This window comes from Felis catus, chromosome D1 (genome assembly GCF_018350175.1).
Source record: "Felis catus isolate Fca126 chromosome D1, F.catus_Fca126_mat1.0, whole genome shotgun sequence".
Classification (NCBI taxonomy): Eukaryota; Metazoa; Chordata; class Mammalia; order Carnivora; family Felidae; genus Felis; species Felis catus.
Window position 1 is genome coordinate 59,476,671 of NC_058377.1, and position 17,004 is coordinate 59,493,674.

Below are 17,004 nucleotides of genomic sequence, written 5' to 3' on the forward strand. Positions count from 1 at the left end.
TTACACAGTATGTGGCTCCCTTGTAGTGAGGGGAAGGGAGTCGTCATCCTCATCCCCTTGTCTGCCTTCACCACACTGCGTTGTCACTGTTTCTGTCTCTGTTTGTGTGCCATCAGTCTTGGTTCTGCCCAAAGGCAAGAACTGCTCTGATTCTGTGTGCCCAGCACCTCGCCCAGCATCAGTACTCAGTGGGTTTTAATGGAATGGCTGGATTCAGCCATGAAGCAGTAGCTCTCTGTTCCATGAACTTTAGAAATCTCCCTCTTTGAAGGTAAGGGATCCCACCTGTCTAGGTCCACTGGGGAGTTAGGACTGGTAGATGACCTTCTGGGGGGGTCAATTAATGTGAATCACTGTTCACCTGGTCCCCAGATGGGGCAGCCCTGAATGAGAGGAAAAGGAACCCCATTTTGTACCCTTTCTATAAAGCTGTCTATCCCAAGCCTACTTCTAGAAACCCCCCTATATCTTGGTTTTGGAGCCTCTGAGCACACTGGAAGGGAAGAAGAGTGATGATTTTTTTTCCTCTTTTTGAGTCATCAGGTCTTTAGAAGGTAGCACCATATGGTGGAAAACCAGACCTGGCTTCTTCAAACACAACAACAAAAAAACTTATTATGGAAGATTGCAAACACATACAAAAATACAGTAATAAATCTCTGCTTTAAATTCCATCTTTACTATTTGTCTGCTGGGTGACCATGGGCAAATTATTTCAGCTCTCTGAGCCCGTATTCTCTGAATATTTGTATGATGAATAATTCAGACACTGTATACAAAGGCCTTACACACAACAAATGTTAGTTTGTCTCTTTTCATCCTGCTCTTCTGCCAGACTCAGTTAAATCATCTGGAAAATGGGGAAAATAATACCTCTTCTACTTTCTTCAAATTGTTGTTAAGAATGAAATACATGGAAGGAGTCAGCACAGGGTATGGCATGTAGTGAGTGCTCAGTAAAGATGTTGGTTAGAGGGGAGGCATATCTATAGGTGCACATGTATGTGTGTGTACATATCTTGAGAATGCTCAGTGGTATGGCTTATGGAAACAGCTCAAGATTAGATGTCAGGAACTGGGGCTCTTTCTGGTTCCACTCAGCTTCCTGCAGCATTTTGGACAGGTCTCTTCTCTCTCACCTTCAGCCTCAGTGAATGGAGAAGAATTGGTTTGTCTCTGACCTGAGGAGCTACATACATACTAGCTGTGAGGATGAAACAGGGATGGGCTGCCAGGAAAGGGAGGGAGTTGAGAGGACAACAAGAGCCAGCAGACAGATGGGGAGAGCATGGATAGCTAGAGGGTGGTGGAGGCTTCCCAGAGAAGGAACCTTGAAGAAGGGGTAAGATCTAGATGTTCAGGGAGGCAAGGACTGGAGTTCCAGGCAAGAAGAATGGCGCAGGCAACACTGTGGAGACAGGGAAGGTGTGCGGCTTCTTTGAAGTCGTTATTCTGTCTCTCTGGGAAGGCTTCCTTGATAGGGAGCACACAACCAAAAAGATTTCGCTGCACCCTGACAGATACCTCTAATTATGGGAATGATTTCCCTTATATTTAGCAAAAAAAAAAAACCATTTTAATTTTTTAAAATATTTGTTTAGTTTTCAGAGACAGAGACAGAGAGAGACAGAGTATGAATGGGGGAAGGGCAGAGAGAGAGGGAAACAGAATCAGAAGCAGGCTCCAGGCTCTGAGCTGTCAGCACAGAGCCCGATGTGGGGCTCAAACTCATGAGCCATGAGATCATGACCTGAGCTGAAGCCACCCAGGCACCCCAGTTCAGCAAAAAAACTTCCAATTGGAGATAGTAAACAGACTGTTGAAATAGTGAAAATCAGGATGAAGGTGGTACAGGAGCTCGCAGTAAAAATGGGAGAGTGAATATAAACGTTATTACAAAGAACAACATACAGTCTTTTTTTCCCCAATCATTTTCGAGCTTTTTATTTTACTCAGTCCAAACAAAACCCCTAGAGGTGGGCAAGGCAGCAGTCATTACCACCAGAGAAGTGAAGCAGGTGCCCTCGATCACACAGCCAGGGAGAGGTAACCCCTACTCCTGCAAGCTCCCCCACCCAGTGCTCTTTTAAAGGACTGGGAACCAGCTGCCTGTAGGGGAAGGGGTGAGTCATGGAAACTGCAGTGGTGGTAGACCTGGATCACTAGAAGGCCAGTCTGGCTGAGAGAACTGTAAGGGGCGGTGGGGAGTGTGTGAGCATGCTGATATTATCGATAATATAGCCTAACACATTTGTATAGGGCAGTTACTGTGTGTGTGTGTGTGTGTGTGTGTGTGTGTGTGTGTGTGTGTGTTTAAGCCCTCTTATCCTAGCATTATCTTCTTTGATATTCACAGAGGTAGGCAGAGGGCCAAGACTGGTAGTGACAAGGGAGGAGGCCTCCTCCCCCACCCTAACTTTAGTCCTCTCCCAGGGAAGGGCATGTGAGACTCTCTCCAACCACTTTGTCCCCACTTCCCGCCCACAGAGCCCAGAAGGTGTTGGGACTTGACATGATATAATTTTCTAGAGAGGTGTTTGGGACCAGAAAAGAGACTAGGAGCTTTGGCCTAAAGGTGTCAGCAACATGGGGCATGCACTTGCTGTCAGAGGGCTCTTCTGAGGCAAGAAGAACAGCCATGTTTTGTGTGGCCTCAGAAGATAGTCCTTGGGAAGAAGTCCATTTATTTGGTAAATTTTAGTGAAAGCTATTCTGTGCCAGGCCCTGTGCTGGCTCGCAGTGGGTCAGACATAGTCCCTGACTTCTAGGAGCCCTCAGTCTTGGATGCAGACAGAATGTTAGCAGAGTGATCGGTAAGACAGAGCAGAGGGCCTGTGGGAGCACAAATGATGGTACTAAACCTGGGGTGGGAGGGAAACCAGGAAGGTTTCTTAGAGAAGCCTGAACCAGTCTTTAAAGATGAACAAGTATTTGCAGGAAGACCAAGGTGGGAGTGGGGATGGAGGGACAGGTTGGGGTTTGTAGGAAAAGGATCTGCCCTCAGTTTAGTGGGGGGAACCCTGTGGAGGGCCATGAGCATGAGGCTAGGTTCTGAACACATTCAGGGGAGTCAGGGTGACCACCTGTTTCTGATGTAGTAGGAGGGGTGTCTCTTTGTAGGGAATTAGAAGAGCTCACTACTAAGGTGTTTTTCCACTCAAAATCTATGATTTTGTCAAACCAAAGGCACTGTGCCAGTGGGCTCCCTGGGTCTTGGTGGGCCAGCCTTCTCTTCTGCCGGCACCATTTCCACTGCTTTACATGGTGAGACCCAAGCCAGCCACTGGTACCAACCAGGACCAGCCCGTACCCCACCCCACCCCCCTTCTCTCGTGGCCTATTGACAGATCCTCCAGAATCTGAAGGAATTCAAGACAAATGGTTAAGGGGATGGAGTTAATAAAATTTGAAAAATTGAGGCCTGTCACTCCACTAAACTTTTTTCAATACCACTGACAGAAACATATTTCCCCAATGAGTGACCTTCCACAGCTGTAGCGGGCAGGCGCAGCCGCAGCAGTGCTGCCAGGAAGCCAGTCTGCTATTTATCAAATATTATAAGCTGGGACACACTAATCTGAAGCAGGGAGAGGAGGGGAGGGGTCCTGCACTATACTGCCTGGGGTGCTCCAGGTGTTGGCCCCAGCCCCAGACAGCCAGTGGGAGGTGACGGATGGCCTGCGATTAGCACTCCCCACCTCCATTCGGCCCTCTCACTTGCTCCCAGAGGCCTGACCCTCTAGACCAGCTGCTCGGCCCGGAGGGGCCCTGGGTGGGAGACAAGGGGAGGTCAGGCCAGGGCACGGGCCATCCTGATGCCCCTGGAGAGGGCAGGCGGGTGAGACCCAATGTGGTTATTTATTGGAGTATAATGGTTTGTGGCCGTTGGTCGTGGAGGTGAAATCGATCAGTTGTAGAAGTCAGGTTCTATCAATTATTACAGCAATTAGTCAAGTCAGAGCATCAGTGCAAGGGTGCGGGGGCTAGGGGACTAAGATGGACATTTTCCATGATGCCCCCACCTCAGCCTTCCTAAAGTGGGAGTAGAAGTGCTGCCCTGAGGCTCCAGAACCTTGGGGAACCTGTCTGGCTTCCCCCCTCAGGAGTAGCTGGGGTGGGGCCTTCTGGGCTAGAGATAGGCTCAGCACTGTTTTAAAAGGCGTCCTTGTGCTGGCTGGCCCAGGTGCAGAGATGTCCTACCTGTCCCCATCCCATCCTTTATGAGAAGTGACACGACTCCTACTAGAAATTACTCAGTGGCCAATGTTTATGGCACACATTTTTCATTCTGTAAGCAAATATAGATCACTGACAGCACTTGTTTGATGCAACTAATCTCACCCTATGTTCTTTCTCCCATTGTCTTCCTCTCTTACCTTCTCTTGCTCTCCCCCCCTCCCCTTTTCTTCCTGTTTCTCTTCTCTTCTACTCTTGGTCCTCTTTTCTTTCCCTTCTATAGGTCTCTGATTCCCCCTTTATTCTTTTCTTTCCCTTCTATAGGTCCCTGATTCCCCTTTTACTCCAGTCCAGATCTAGTGACAGAGCTCCCCTTGAGGCTGCCTAAGAAAGGAGACCTTTCCACTCTGCTAAACTGTAGCTCCCTTTCAGCTCTAGCTATGGTCCCGGAAATAGGGGTGGTGGGGCGGGCAGTTGCCATCTGCCACTGGCCCTCGGCCCTTGTGAAGCCCCTCAGTGTTGAGCACCAGAGAGAACAGGAGTGGGCTGGGAAAGCCAGACCATGTGAGCAGGCCCCTTGGCACTCCATTCCTTCCTGGGCCCCCACAGTACTGTCTGTCCCTCCTTCAGCCCAAGTTGTAGTTGTATGGTCGTCTTCCATCCCCATTAGCTTCTGGAAAGCTGAAATTGTTCCTTGACGCAAACTCTAGATAACAGCTAGTCTTAAAGACAGGAAGAGGAGCCTGCAGAAGAAATGGTCACAGAGGTGTGAGGAAAACCTGAAAAAGTGGTTTTATAGAACTCAAAAGAGTGGCCAAGGTATCAGTTGCTATAGAGTGGTCAAAAAATACAAAAAAGACTGTTCACTGGCTTTGCCAATCCCCCGTCATCCTACATACAGAGCCCTGCTGATACAAAGCACCCAGTCACTGCCAATAGAATTGAAAGAGTGAGGTTCCAGCTGAGCCCCTAAAGACCCACCTACTAGTTACGAAGAACACAGACACCCTCCTTACCAGGGAGCTGGCACTTTATCCTATAAGTAGTGAAAAGCCAGGGAAGGATATTTCAGCAGGAGTACGTTTTGGCTGCCCTTTTGGGAGTGTGGAGAATTGGAGTTGAGAAAACCTGGCCATGGGTTTGACTCCTGGTCCGAGCAAATAATTAGCTTTGTAACCTTGGGCTATGATTTCACTTTTCTGAGCTCTAGTTTTCATGTCTATAGCATGGGGATTTTAATTCCTACCTCTCAATAGTGGTTGTAAGGATTAAGTGATGTAATGTACATGAAGTACAGAGCACAGTGTCTGGTACATAGTAAGTGCTCAGTAAATACCTATTATTACCACCTCTCCTAGATATATAACCAAGAGACATGAAAACACATCCACGCGAAGACTTGTGCACATACTTTCATAGCAGCATTATTCATAATAGCCAAGGGGGAAACAGCCCAAATGTCTATCAACTGATGAATGGCTAAACAAAATGTGGCCTATCCACAGAATGGAGTTTTATTCATCCATGAAAAGGAATGCTGCATTTCTGCTTTCATGTTGTAGCATGAATGACACTACAACATGGATGAACCTTGCAAACATGCCAAATGAAAGAAGCCAGACAGAAAAGGCCATATACTGTATGTTTCAATTTATATGAAATGTCAAGTATAGGCAAATCTATAGGAACAGAAAGTATAGGTTAGGGTGTCTGTGATAATGGCTATGGGCTTTCTTTTTGAGATTATGAAAATGATCTGAAATTAGTGGTGATGGTTGTATAACCCTGTAAGTATATTAGAAACCACTGAATTATACACTTTAAAAGGTTGAATTTTATGGTATGTGAATTCTATCTCAGTAAAAATTATATATATTAATATTTTATATCAAATTCCTATTAGAAAATAGGAATCATGTATAAAAGTATTAATTTTTCTCATTGATAATAAGTGTCCCTGCCCTAGATCATACTTCTTGCTCTCTCCTCCACTCCCTTCTCCTCCCACACATCTTCCCCTGCAGCCCAGGCAGACAGCCACATGTAAATGCTTAATAAAGCTTACAGTTGTTGGTTGATAAATTTATAGACCTTTAAGAAGCAGAGAGCTTCAGTAGGAATAGTTTTAGATCATGGAACAAATGTTCCACAGCCTAGGATTAAGAAATGCTGAGTTTTGGGGCACCTGGGTGGCTCAGTTGGTTAAATGTTCCACTTCAGCTCAGGTCATGATCTCACTGTTCATGGGTTCAAGCCCCGCGTTGGGCTCTGTGCTGACAGCTCAGAGCCTGGAGCCTGCTTCAGATTCTGTGTCTCCCCCTCTCGCTGCCCCTCCCCGACTCTCACTCTCTCTCAAAAATAAATAAATGTTAAAAAATTTAAAAAGAAAAAAGAAGAAATGCTGAGTTTTTATAGTCCATCAGTAAACAGTAGCGGGACACACGCCTTGAGCCAGGCCCCACGCTGATGTGCATTGGCCTGCATATTTAGTGTTTCCAACCAACCCATTAGATCCTTCTGGCAGGGACTGTGTCTTAACCCTTCTTTACTTCCCGACAACACTTCCTTAGCAAGAAAGAAGATCGAGGAATATTCCATTTAACACATAGTTCTTGAGTATCTGCTGTGTCCAAGGCACAGCTCTCTTAGGTTTCGGTCTCCCTGCTTCGAGAGAAGTGCCTTTGGGGCCAGGCCAGATCTGATTCTTTTGTGTCTCAAGCCCCACACATTCAAAGTTTGACAAATTGAATGGAATGGACAGTTTTTGAAGAAGAGAGTGAGGGTTCAGACCTGGGCTTTGAGAAGGAGATTCTAATAATGTGGGGGTCAGAGGAGCCTTTCTTCCATATCTGCCATGGCTTTGCACCAAGTAGACACTTTATACAGGCTTGTGAGCTGCCAGAACTTAAAAGAGAAACAAGGTAGATGCATGGCCCCCAGCAAACCCCTTCTTTTTATCATACTTCAGGTTCTTTGTCCTCCAACCACAGGAACTGATACAGAAAGAAATGCCTCCCCACATGCACATAGTCACCAACAGTTGGAATTGGTAAGGGCATCAAACCTTGGGGCTAGCATAGCCAGGTTCCTGGTAATGCCCACTCCCTTCCAGAGGACTCAGCTAATTCTAGTAAGCAAGAAATACCAGAGGTAAAAGACATTAAAGAAGAGAGAAGAGTGGAGAACAGAAAGAAGGGGGCTGTTTCATCTTTTTTCAGAAAGTCTGTGCTTTAGAAAGGAACCCTATTATATGGTTTTATTAATGAATATTCATCTGTATGCAGATGAGTTTGTTAATGACTAATGCATTGGCATTAGGATATATTTATGTCTTTGGTATATTTTTTAGCATATTCAGCTGTGTGTGTTTTCTGTGTGTGTATATAGAGCACACCTGTGCGTACATAACACATGTATGTGTGGGTAGTGGTGGTAGTGTGGGTAGTATGTTTCTGCACATATGTGCATGTGCATGTAGGAACGCCAGTACCCTGACCTCTGTGTCAGAATTAAGAACTCTCCTGTCAGAGCAGCTTGATGTTTGTCACACCATTCTACAATCTCTTAGGGTTTTGTTGCTCTCTATTTCCATGGGAATTCCTTACTTTGAAATCAGGGCCCAAGTCACCTTTGAGGGAAGGCTGAGGCCCCAATGATCACTCATAGAGTCTTTAACTACTTTTCTTCTTCCTGCCAGGAGCCAACCCCCTTCAGAGGAATGAAATGGGACACACACCTTTGGATTATGCCCGAGAAGGGGAGGTGATGAAGCTTCTAAGGACTTCGGAGGCAAAGGTAAATTTCGGAGAAAGGAGAAGGCCTATGAGTACTCCATGCTGCATTTAATCTTTTGCTCATTAAATGATGTCTGGCTCCACACCAAAGGCCACTACTCCTTAGGTGATTATTGTCTGTTTTAATACAAATCCAGGGGGAGCCTGGATGGCTCAGTTGTTAAGCATCTGACTTTGACTCAGATCATGATCTCATAGTTCATGAGCTCGAGTCCCACATGGGGTTAGCTTGAGCCCCGCTTCGGGTGAGCTCGTGCCCTGCTTCGGGTGAGCTTGAGCTCTACTCCAGGTGAGCACGAGCCCTGCTTTGGGTAAAACACAAGCCCCGCTTTGGGTGAGCCCCACATCTCTTTCTCTCTTTGGGTGAGCCCCCCTTCTCTCTCTCTCTCACCTTCTCTCCCTCTGTCCCTCCTGTGATTCTCTCTCTCTTGCCTCTCGCTCACTTGCACTCTTTCTCTAAAAAAAAAAATACACACACACACACACACACACACACACACACACACACACACGTATGTATCTATATATACATACACATAGTGTGTATATAAACACATACATAAATCTAGTCCCCAGTCTTAATAAGAATAGGAAGCTACCCTTATCATGACCAGGCAGAGGCCTGGGCTACTTCTGGGTTCTGAGGACTAATCTTCAAATTCAGTTTTTGAGCTAATAGACCTTCTAGCTCCTTTTCATAGGACCAGGATAGTTAGACAAAATCTTTAGCCCAAGTACTATTTCTTCAGTCGTTATGTATTCTATAACCTCAGCAAGTAATCCTTTCCCATCATCCCTCCTTTCAGAACCATTCCCTTGACCCTTCCCCTCCACACACAGTCCAGAGAGCCTGGTATAGTCTGAGCCAAAAAAATCTCCATCTTAATTTGATCTTCTCAACCAAACTTTTGAGCTCCCTAAATACAGGCAGCGTTCTGCTCTTCCCAGCCACTGAGCTATCACTCAGGAACTACTTGGCAGAGTCCAGGCATTAGAATCACAAATCTCAGAGCTGCCAGGGACCTCAGAAATTGTCAAGTCCGGTGGTAAGAAATTTTACCAAAGCCTAAACAATTAAGTCAGAGGAAATTAAGATGTTGTGGTTGAGGAGAAGTGGACCAGAGTTGCACCCAACTGGCCTAGCCCTTCTCCCCTGAGCAGCCTCAGGGGAGGCTCTGCTGTGAACACACGTTTTAAATCTCTGAAGCCTAAATCAATGGACTCGTTTTACTCCTGGGGAAACTAGAGCTGAGGGATGTGACATGACTTTGGTCCCAGAGTGAGTTAGTGTCAAACCTAAGCTAATAGACTTGAATACAAGGTCAGGTGATAGGTTCCGTGGTAGGACTGGAACTGGAAGACTTGGTTGCTGACTCTCATTCTTGTGTTCTGTCCAGGATCATGGAGTCTCTATTGGCATATTGGCTGATGTACCTTGAGATGATTCAGTGTGACAGGTCCCACCTAGTGGCAGATATTCTCTGTGTCTTGAGTAAGAGCACTTAGGTCATTGGACTGAAACAGACAAGATACGGGTTGTGATCCCAACTCTACCACTCACTAACTGGGTGATGTTGGGCTAGCACTTGCTTTCACTGAAGCTCAATTTACCTCTGTGAAATGAAGACATTGGACAGAATGGTTTCTAAGGTTCTATTCTGTATACAGTTGTCTACATGTCAGGATAAACCAGATTATGTTGTAATAACCCAGAATTTCAGTGGTGTAAAGCAATAAACATTTATTTTTGGCCTCATGCAGCCTATCCATCATGGGTCAACAGTGGGGGCTCTGTTCATCAAAGGCCTGCAGAGACCAGACTGGCATTGCAGCCACCCTCTGGGATGTTGGCAGGTTGCTTGCCAGAGGGAGAAGAATGCTCTGGAGGGTCTTGCATATGCAGTTAAATCCCCAGTCTGGAAGTAGACCCTTCCACCCACAGCTCACTGGACAGAACTAATCCCTGTTCCCACCCAATCACAAGGGACCAAGGAGAGTAATTCTACCATGTGCCTACAAGGGGGAGACTGGAAATGTCTGGCAGCCAGAATTAACCATATAGTTTGTTTCCCTGGGAGCCCTAGTAACTACCCTGCAGTAGTTTCCTCCAGAGGAGAGGAGGTAGGAAGGGAGATGGGCTTTCACAGCATATCCTGAGGGGTGCTTGGGACCAGCAAGAGTGAAAATTCCTAGAGAGCAAGTAATTCCCTCCTCTCTGTTCAGATTTTCCATCCCTAGGAATATCCCTAGAGGTAGAGTCAGTTTGCCCAGGTGCCTTAAAGATATCCCTAAACGTGTTTCACATAACCTTGGACTGCACTCCCGTCATCCCTCAGGTGCAATAGCTGTCCCATGAGACCATGCCCTAGACTTGGCCAAGAGAACCCATGGTGTGTCAGGTGGTCTGACATAGGGCAAGTCTCTTAGTGCCAGCATAGGTGGAGGGGTTAGAGCTGCTGTGGGATCCTTAACAAAATTTGGCTGCTTAAGAAGTGGCTTGATGTTGGCCATGTTAGTACAAGGCTAGTGTCCCGAGTAAATAAATGGTGGTTGTGTTCCTCTGTTCCAGTCAGACCCTTCTGGACCACAGAGGGCAATCGCAGACACTACCTTCTGAGTAGACATGGAGCTCTTAGAATCTGTGCAGAGTAGGGCAGCTAAGGGGAAAGAGGAACTATGCCAGAGAAAAAGCCAAAGGCAGTGGGGACATCAGGCCCAGAAAGGAGAGACCACATATAGACACAGGAATAGCTGTGAGTGAAAGGGTGGGGGGGGAGGTGGGGGAGATTCATTCAGTGGCAGAGCTGGGACAGAGCCAGGCTCGGTGGCAGCTATCGGGAGGAGCTCCCTAACAGAGCTGTCACACAGTGCACGGGGCTGCCTTTAGAGGCTGGAAAACCACGTAGAGACTGCTTGGGGTTCTGTAACCTCTCCATGGAAGACTATTTCTCTGTTGTCACCTCTCTGTACTTTATGTTTTCATCTGGTCTGAAATGTCCCAACTGTCCACTGAGCATCTCTCCTTGATTGCTGTACAGTCCTGTCACCCCTCAGTTCTCCTTGGGTATTAGCATTGTCTTTCAGTTGCTCAGCATCTACTTTGTCACCCATTCTTCTCTGATTTTTTTTTTCCTCTAAGCTGCAAAAAAACACTACCTCTTCAAAATCATGAGGCAGAGCTTCATGGGAAGAACACTGCTATAGACCTGGTTCTGTCCCACTTTGCCAGTAAGTAAGCAGTAACTGATCCTCTCTGAGTTCAGGCCTTACGTCTATAACCTAATGACTCAGGCCTGGAGGGTGCTGAGGCTCCAGCTGAGACCTCATCTCCTGGCTCTTTGTCTAGACATGGGTGACTGCCACTCCGATCTTATCTTACTCTCCTTCTATGCACCCAGCATCCTCCTGCTTCCCAGCCCAGCCTTCTCCACTCTGTAGTCAAATACGTGTTCGTTATGGAAAATGTGTAAGTATAAAAGTCATATGTGTCATTATAGAATATTTGGAAAGTAAATTGAAGAGAATTAAATAATTTAGTACATGTTTATGAATGTCTGTGTGCCAAGCTCTGGGCTAGGTAAGAAGAAGACAGGTGGGTGAAACACTCAAAGAGCTTACCGTCTGATGAAGAGACAGGCAAGTGAACCATGAAAGTGAACCAGGGAAGCCCAGGGACTGTGGGAATCCAGAGGTGGCTTCGAATCCTACCTGGGGAGATCAAGGCAGTCTCACTGGAGAACAGGGCAACTGAGCTGAATTTCAATGAACATTTTAGCCCTACTATCAATATGTGATCGCTATTAATATTTTTAATTATTTATAATAATAGTAGGTATTATTAAGTGCATCTTTTATCAAGTGCATCTAGGTACTATGCCAGGTGCTTGCTCTGCATTTTTTATAACCCTCTAACAAATCCTTGAAGCAGCTCTTATTACCCCTGTTTTATAGATGGGAAAACTGAAGCTGAAAGAAAAGCAGATACTTAACAGAAAATCAAGTTGTTAAAAGTAACTATTGGGGTATGAATCAGAGGATTTACTTTCATGATACTATATTTGCCTTTTTGCCTTTTCTGAACCTTACCTATATATATGTATATAGATGGCCTTTTTTTTTTAACCTGGTTGATAGCCTACGGTACATACAGGGGTCTTAAACTTGCAGCCATGTTTTATTTTAACAGTCCAAGAATTTATTAAAAATGTGACCCCGTAAGGGTTGGGGGTGTGGATTCCTCCCAGCTCGCTATTATATTTTGTGCTAGCCTAACAGACATTTATATTTCCTACCTGGCCCTGAAGGTGTTTGAGTTATGATCCTAGTCCCATATTTGGAATTTGCTTTTTTTTTTCACTTAATATTATTTCTTTTTTTTAAGTTTAATTATTATTATTATTTCTTTTTAGTAATCTCCATACCCCAGCATAGGGCTTGAACTCACAACCCTGAGATCAGGAGTCACATGCTCCTCTGACTGTGCCAGCCAGGTGCCCTGCTTAATATGATTTCTTGAAAATTTTCCCATTTTCAAGTTATCCATAAGCCTAATTTTTAATTTCATTCTGCCTTTTAAAATGTGTCACTTACCTAAGAATCTCTGTCACTTTTTTTTTTTGTGTTTATTTCTTTATTTTGAGAGAGAGAGAGAGAGCGTGAGCAGAGGAGGAGCAGAGAGAGAGGAGAGAATCCCAAGCAGGCTCTGTGCTGACAGCATGGGCTTGGACCATGAGATCATGACCTGAGCCAAAATCAAGAGTCAGATGCTTAACCAACTAAGCCACCCATGCACCCCAAAGAATCTCTGTCACCTTTAGTAGCCTACATGATTTTCTCCTTGCTGCCGGTTTGCTCAGTTTCTCTGCTTTTTCTGTGCAGAAGCTTCCTTGGGCCCCCTAAGAAGATTCAGAGGTGGATGAACCCCAGCCCCTGTCCTCTGAGCTGGCCATCTGGAAATGGAGGATGGGAGAGAGGCAGGCACCCTTGGTTCTGATACCTATAGACTGATTTGTATGTTAGGAGGGGTCCACAGAGAGTTTGTGGGGGCTCCAAGAAAGCATGGATCACCTTCAGGCAGAATGAGCAGGGCAGGCTTCGTAGAGAAGGTAGTTGTGATCTCACTTTGAAGGATTTCGTTACATGGAGAGTTTAATACTTAAAGCTTAGACCATTTTCATGTTTTAACTAAGAGACGAAGGAGAGAGGTAGAAATATATCTCTGTGCACACGATGGCAGATAAAACAAAAATATGGGGAGCTAGTCCATGATGAATATTCAGCTGAGGGGGACGTGCTGGTGCCAGCCCGCATCTCCACTCCCGGATCCTCGTTCCGCCGAGACTCACGAGGAATTTATTGCTCATTTTAATCACACCCAGAGAATGAATTGGCAGGAATATTAGGCAGATAGGCCTATCATATATATTTTATTTGCATATCCCAGTGACAGAATCACAAGCACATTTCCTGTATCCATATTTTTTCATTTGCTTCAGGGATAGCTGGGGATGCAGTGCTCCCCTGGGCCCGCATTCTGGGCTGTAAACCTGGGTGCTGAGGAAAGCCCTCTTGGAGACAAGGGGTGAGGTACACAGGAGAGTAAGAGGGTTATCTTGCTCCTGTCATAGGGTGAAGTGATACCCTTTCCCCACTTTGCCCAGCCTGCTCCCTGCTGCATCTCATTTCAAGTGCCAATGTGCCCCATGCCTGGCCCTGTGCTTGGCCTTACGGGGATGACAGCACCATCTGACCTTCATTGCAGCTTTACAGTGGGCCAGACACGGAGCTATGTGCTTTATGAGGACAAGCTTTTGCTTTCTCTTTTCTTTGTTTTTAACTTTTAAATAAGTTTTTATTGAAATATACTTGTATAAGGTGCATATATCTTAATTATATAGCTCTCTGTATTTTCACAAGCTAAACACAGCTGATCAAGAAACAGACCATTATAGACACTCAGAAACCTACCTTATACTTCCAGTCACTGCCCATCCCCCAGGGGTAAGCATTACCCTGATTTATTTTAATTTTATTTTTACATAATTTCAAAAATAGTGCGATGAATTCTGTAAATTCTTCACCCACATTACCAATTGTTAACATTTTATCACATTTGCTTTATTATATATATATATAGAGAGAGAGGTAATTCTTTCTGAACTGTTTAAGGGTAAGTTACACACGTGATGCCCCTTTATCCCTAAATACTTGTATTTCCTAAAAGGACATTTTCTTACCTCAGTACGGTCCTCAAAAGCAAGGCATTAATATTGATATTAACTAATCTGTCAGTGTTATTCACACTTCACCAGTTTGTCCCAATGACTATCTTTACAAGAAAAGAAAATTCTGGATCCCAAATTGGATTTAGTTTCATATCTCTTTAGTAGTCTCTGTTAATCTAGAATGGTTCCTCAGTCTTTCCTTGTCTTCCATGACCTTGACATTTAATGGGTTCAAGCTGGGTATTTTGTAAAATGTCCTTCAGTTTGGGTTTGTCTGATGTTTCCTTATGATTACATTTAGATTACACATTTCTGGCAAGAACACCTTCTGGTGTTTATTTCAATAAAATCATTAGGTAGCCCCATGCTAAAAGTAGGAATAGGAGATTAGTGTTTTAAGTCTCATCTCCCTAAATAGACTGTGAACTCCCTGGGGCAGGAAACAGGTCTTTTCTTATCTCCAGGGTGTAAAGTGCAAGCTCTAGAGCCAGACTGCAAAGGTTAGCATTCTATCTCTATTACTTGCTACCGGTGGACCCATGCTTTAATGTACTTCATCTCTGTGCAGAGGAGGAAGAGATACACTGAACTTCTTATGGCTGGGAGGATTAGAACAGCTGGTTTCCAGTCAGATGAGACTCAGCAATTGATGCTAACACTAGTGAGTGAGAGTTTGAGGAGTAACAGGATTATTTACATAGGCTCAGATCCTCACCCCACAGGATACTTATTAATTACAAAGGGGAAAACGGTAGTGGAAAAACATGGCACAGACCACCTTAACCCAGTGATCAAAGTCAACATCACCAGTTATAAAATAATCAACATCCTGTGCCTCCTGATATGATGCACTAAGAACACAACTCATCTTCTCACTTGAGCCAGTCCTCTTAACCTTCTCTCACCACTCTTTGAATCAACCCAGCTATTTGCACAGTGACATGATCTGATTTACATATTGAAACATCACTCTGGCAGCAAGGAGGATGGGCTGGAAGAAAAGACAATGGAATCCAGGATGCTGACATAATGGTCACTGAGTGTAATGGAAGTGATACCTGCTATGTGCCCTAACTTTCTCTACAGGGATGTATACTTTATGAGCTAGTTCAAGAGATTTTCAAGTCCCTTGGGTGCCTCTCTCATCCTCCAGGCCTCTTTGTTGGACCTCCTGGGCTCCTCTTACCGTCATTTCCCCACTCAGCGTTCTTTCCATCATCCCCTGACCCTAGTCTCATCTGTTGCCCCCTGTCCTTTTGGTGACTTTCTTACCAAGTCCTTTCTGTCATTGCAGCTTCAGAGCATGGGAGAAGCCCTGAGATGCGAATTGGGGTCAGCGTCAGGAACATGGGGCATATCTGAGTATATCTGAGAGCAACCTAAGTGGGTTCTGTGACCCTGACCTCCCATGAGAGGTAAATGGTAGTTTGGCCTTTCTTCTGTTCCCTCCTCCATATCTATTGCATGCTTGCCCAGGGTCTCATTCTGTCTACTCACCACTCCCACCTTCACCTCAGCTGCCCTTTCAGTGAACACATTGCCACTTTCATTGTCAGACCTGTTCCTTGAGGGATACCCAATAATAGGTTGCCTGACATACCCCTTCTCCCTGTAACCCTCCCCCAAAGAACCACTCATCCCAGCTACCCACCGCTGAGTGCGTGCAGCTAGGCTTCACCCCAGCCTCCCAGCCCTTTCCTGTAAATGCACTCACAGCCAGGAGGGGTGCCATATTAAATCAAGAATGATAGAAACCAGTGGCCACGATTATCCGCCAAGATGCAGCATGGGGAGCTGGTTGCTGCCGGCTCCAGGTGAGGACTTCTGAAGCTAATTGCATGTGGCTTTTATTAAGAAGATGATCACTCCCCCACTTCTGCTCTTGTGGGTGGTTTCTTCCTAGTGCTCTCAGCCCAGTGTCCTCTCCTTCTGCAGGCTGGGTCACCTGCCCTATCTTCTCCTCTAGTGGAACTGTGTCAAAGCAGGGCCTCGACCTCAGTCCCTATAGGCTTCCTCTCCATCTCCTCAAAAAGCCGGAAACAGTAGTAGCCTACATTTATGGAGCCCTTACCAAGTGCCTTCTCCCATCTTTCTCTCCTTCCCCAAAGAGAATATATCCAGACCAAATATTTTCCTTTCCTATGTTCTTTCACAAGCCTGGGCTCATAGCTGATGCCTCAAAAAGCCATTCATTCAGGGGTGCCTGGCAAGCTCAGTTGGTGAGTATGATACTTGATCTCAGGGTTGTGAGTTTAAGCCCCATGTTGGATATAGAGATTACTTAAAAAATAAAATCTTCAAAAAAAAAAAGGCCACTCTTTCATTCAACACATTTTTTAAAAAATACAAACTCTGTGCTAAGCATTAGGAAAAGAGCATGAAGCAGTAAACTTTAACCTGGTTTAATCCCAGCATCCTATATATTTTTATCAAAAAGTCCGATCCATTTTCAGAAGTTTTTCTGAATAGATATTGAGAACTCCAGGCTGGGGGAGAATCAGGATGTGTCCTGATTTAGGCCACAGGTTGGATCTTTCCCGGGACCATCTAGTAAGCTCCTGAGAAACCGGCCAGATCACAGTATAACCTTTTCCCTATACTCACCCCCATAAAAGCCAGGGACCCTTTACCCTTGCCCAAGAAAATAACAGGAATACTAAACTCATGACATCAGAGAAGAGTTATAGGAGTAGAAATGTTTCCCTGGAGAAGACTTAGGAAGACCACAGGGTCCTACCCAAACCAACAGAGTGGCAAGAAAAGTCATGTTGCCTGTGACAAATGAAAAAGATATGTTCTGTGAGGCCCCA

At 45.3% G+C, this 17,004-nt stretch overlaps 1 protein-coding gene across 2 annotated transcripts in view; it reads left to right on the top strand.

The window, feature by feature from the left end:
* The window catches only part of CLPB (caseinolytic mitochondrial matrix peptidase chaperone subunit B), a 143,846-nt gene that overhangs the window by 98,272 nt on the left and 28,570 nt on the right, over positions 1–17,004 (top strand). For both annotated transcript variants that reach the window (XM_011286604.4, XM_011286605.4), the window contains one exon: positions 7,874–7,971. In XM_011286604.4, coding sequence (XP_011284906.1) covers positions 7,874–7,971 — 98 coding nt within the window. The remainder of the gene's footprint in view (positions 1–7,873; positions 7,972–17,004) is intronic.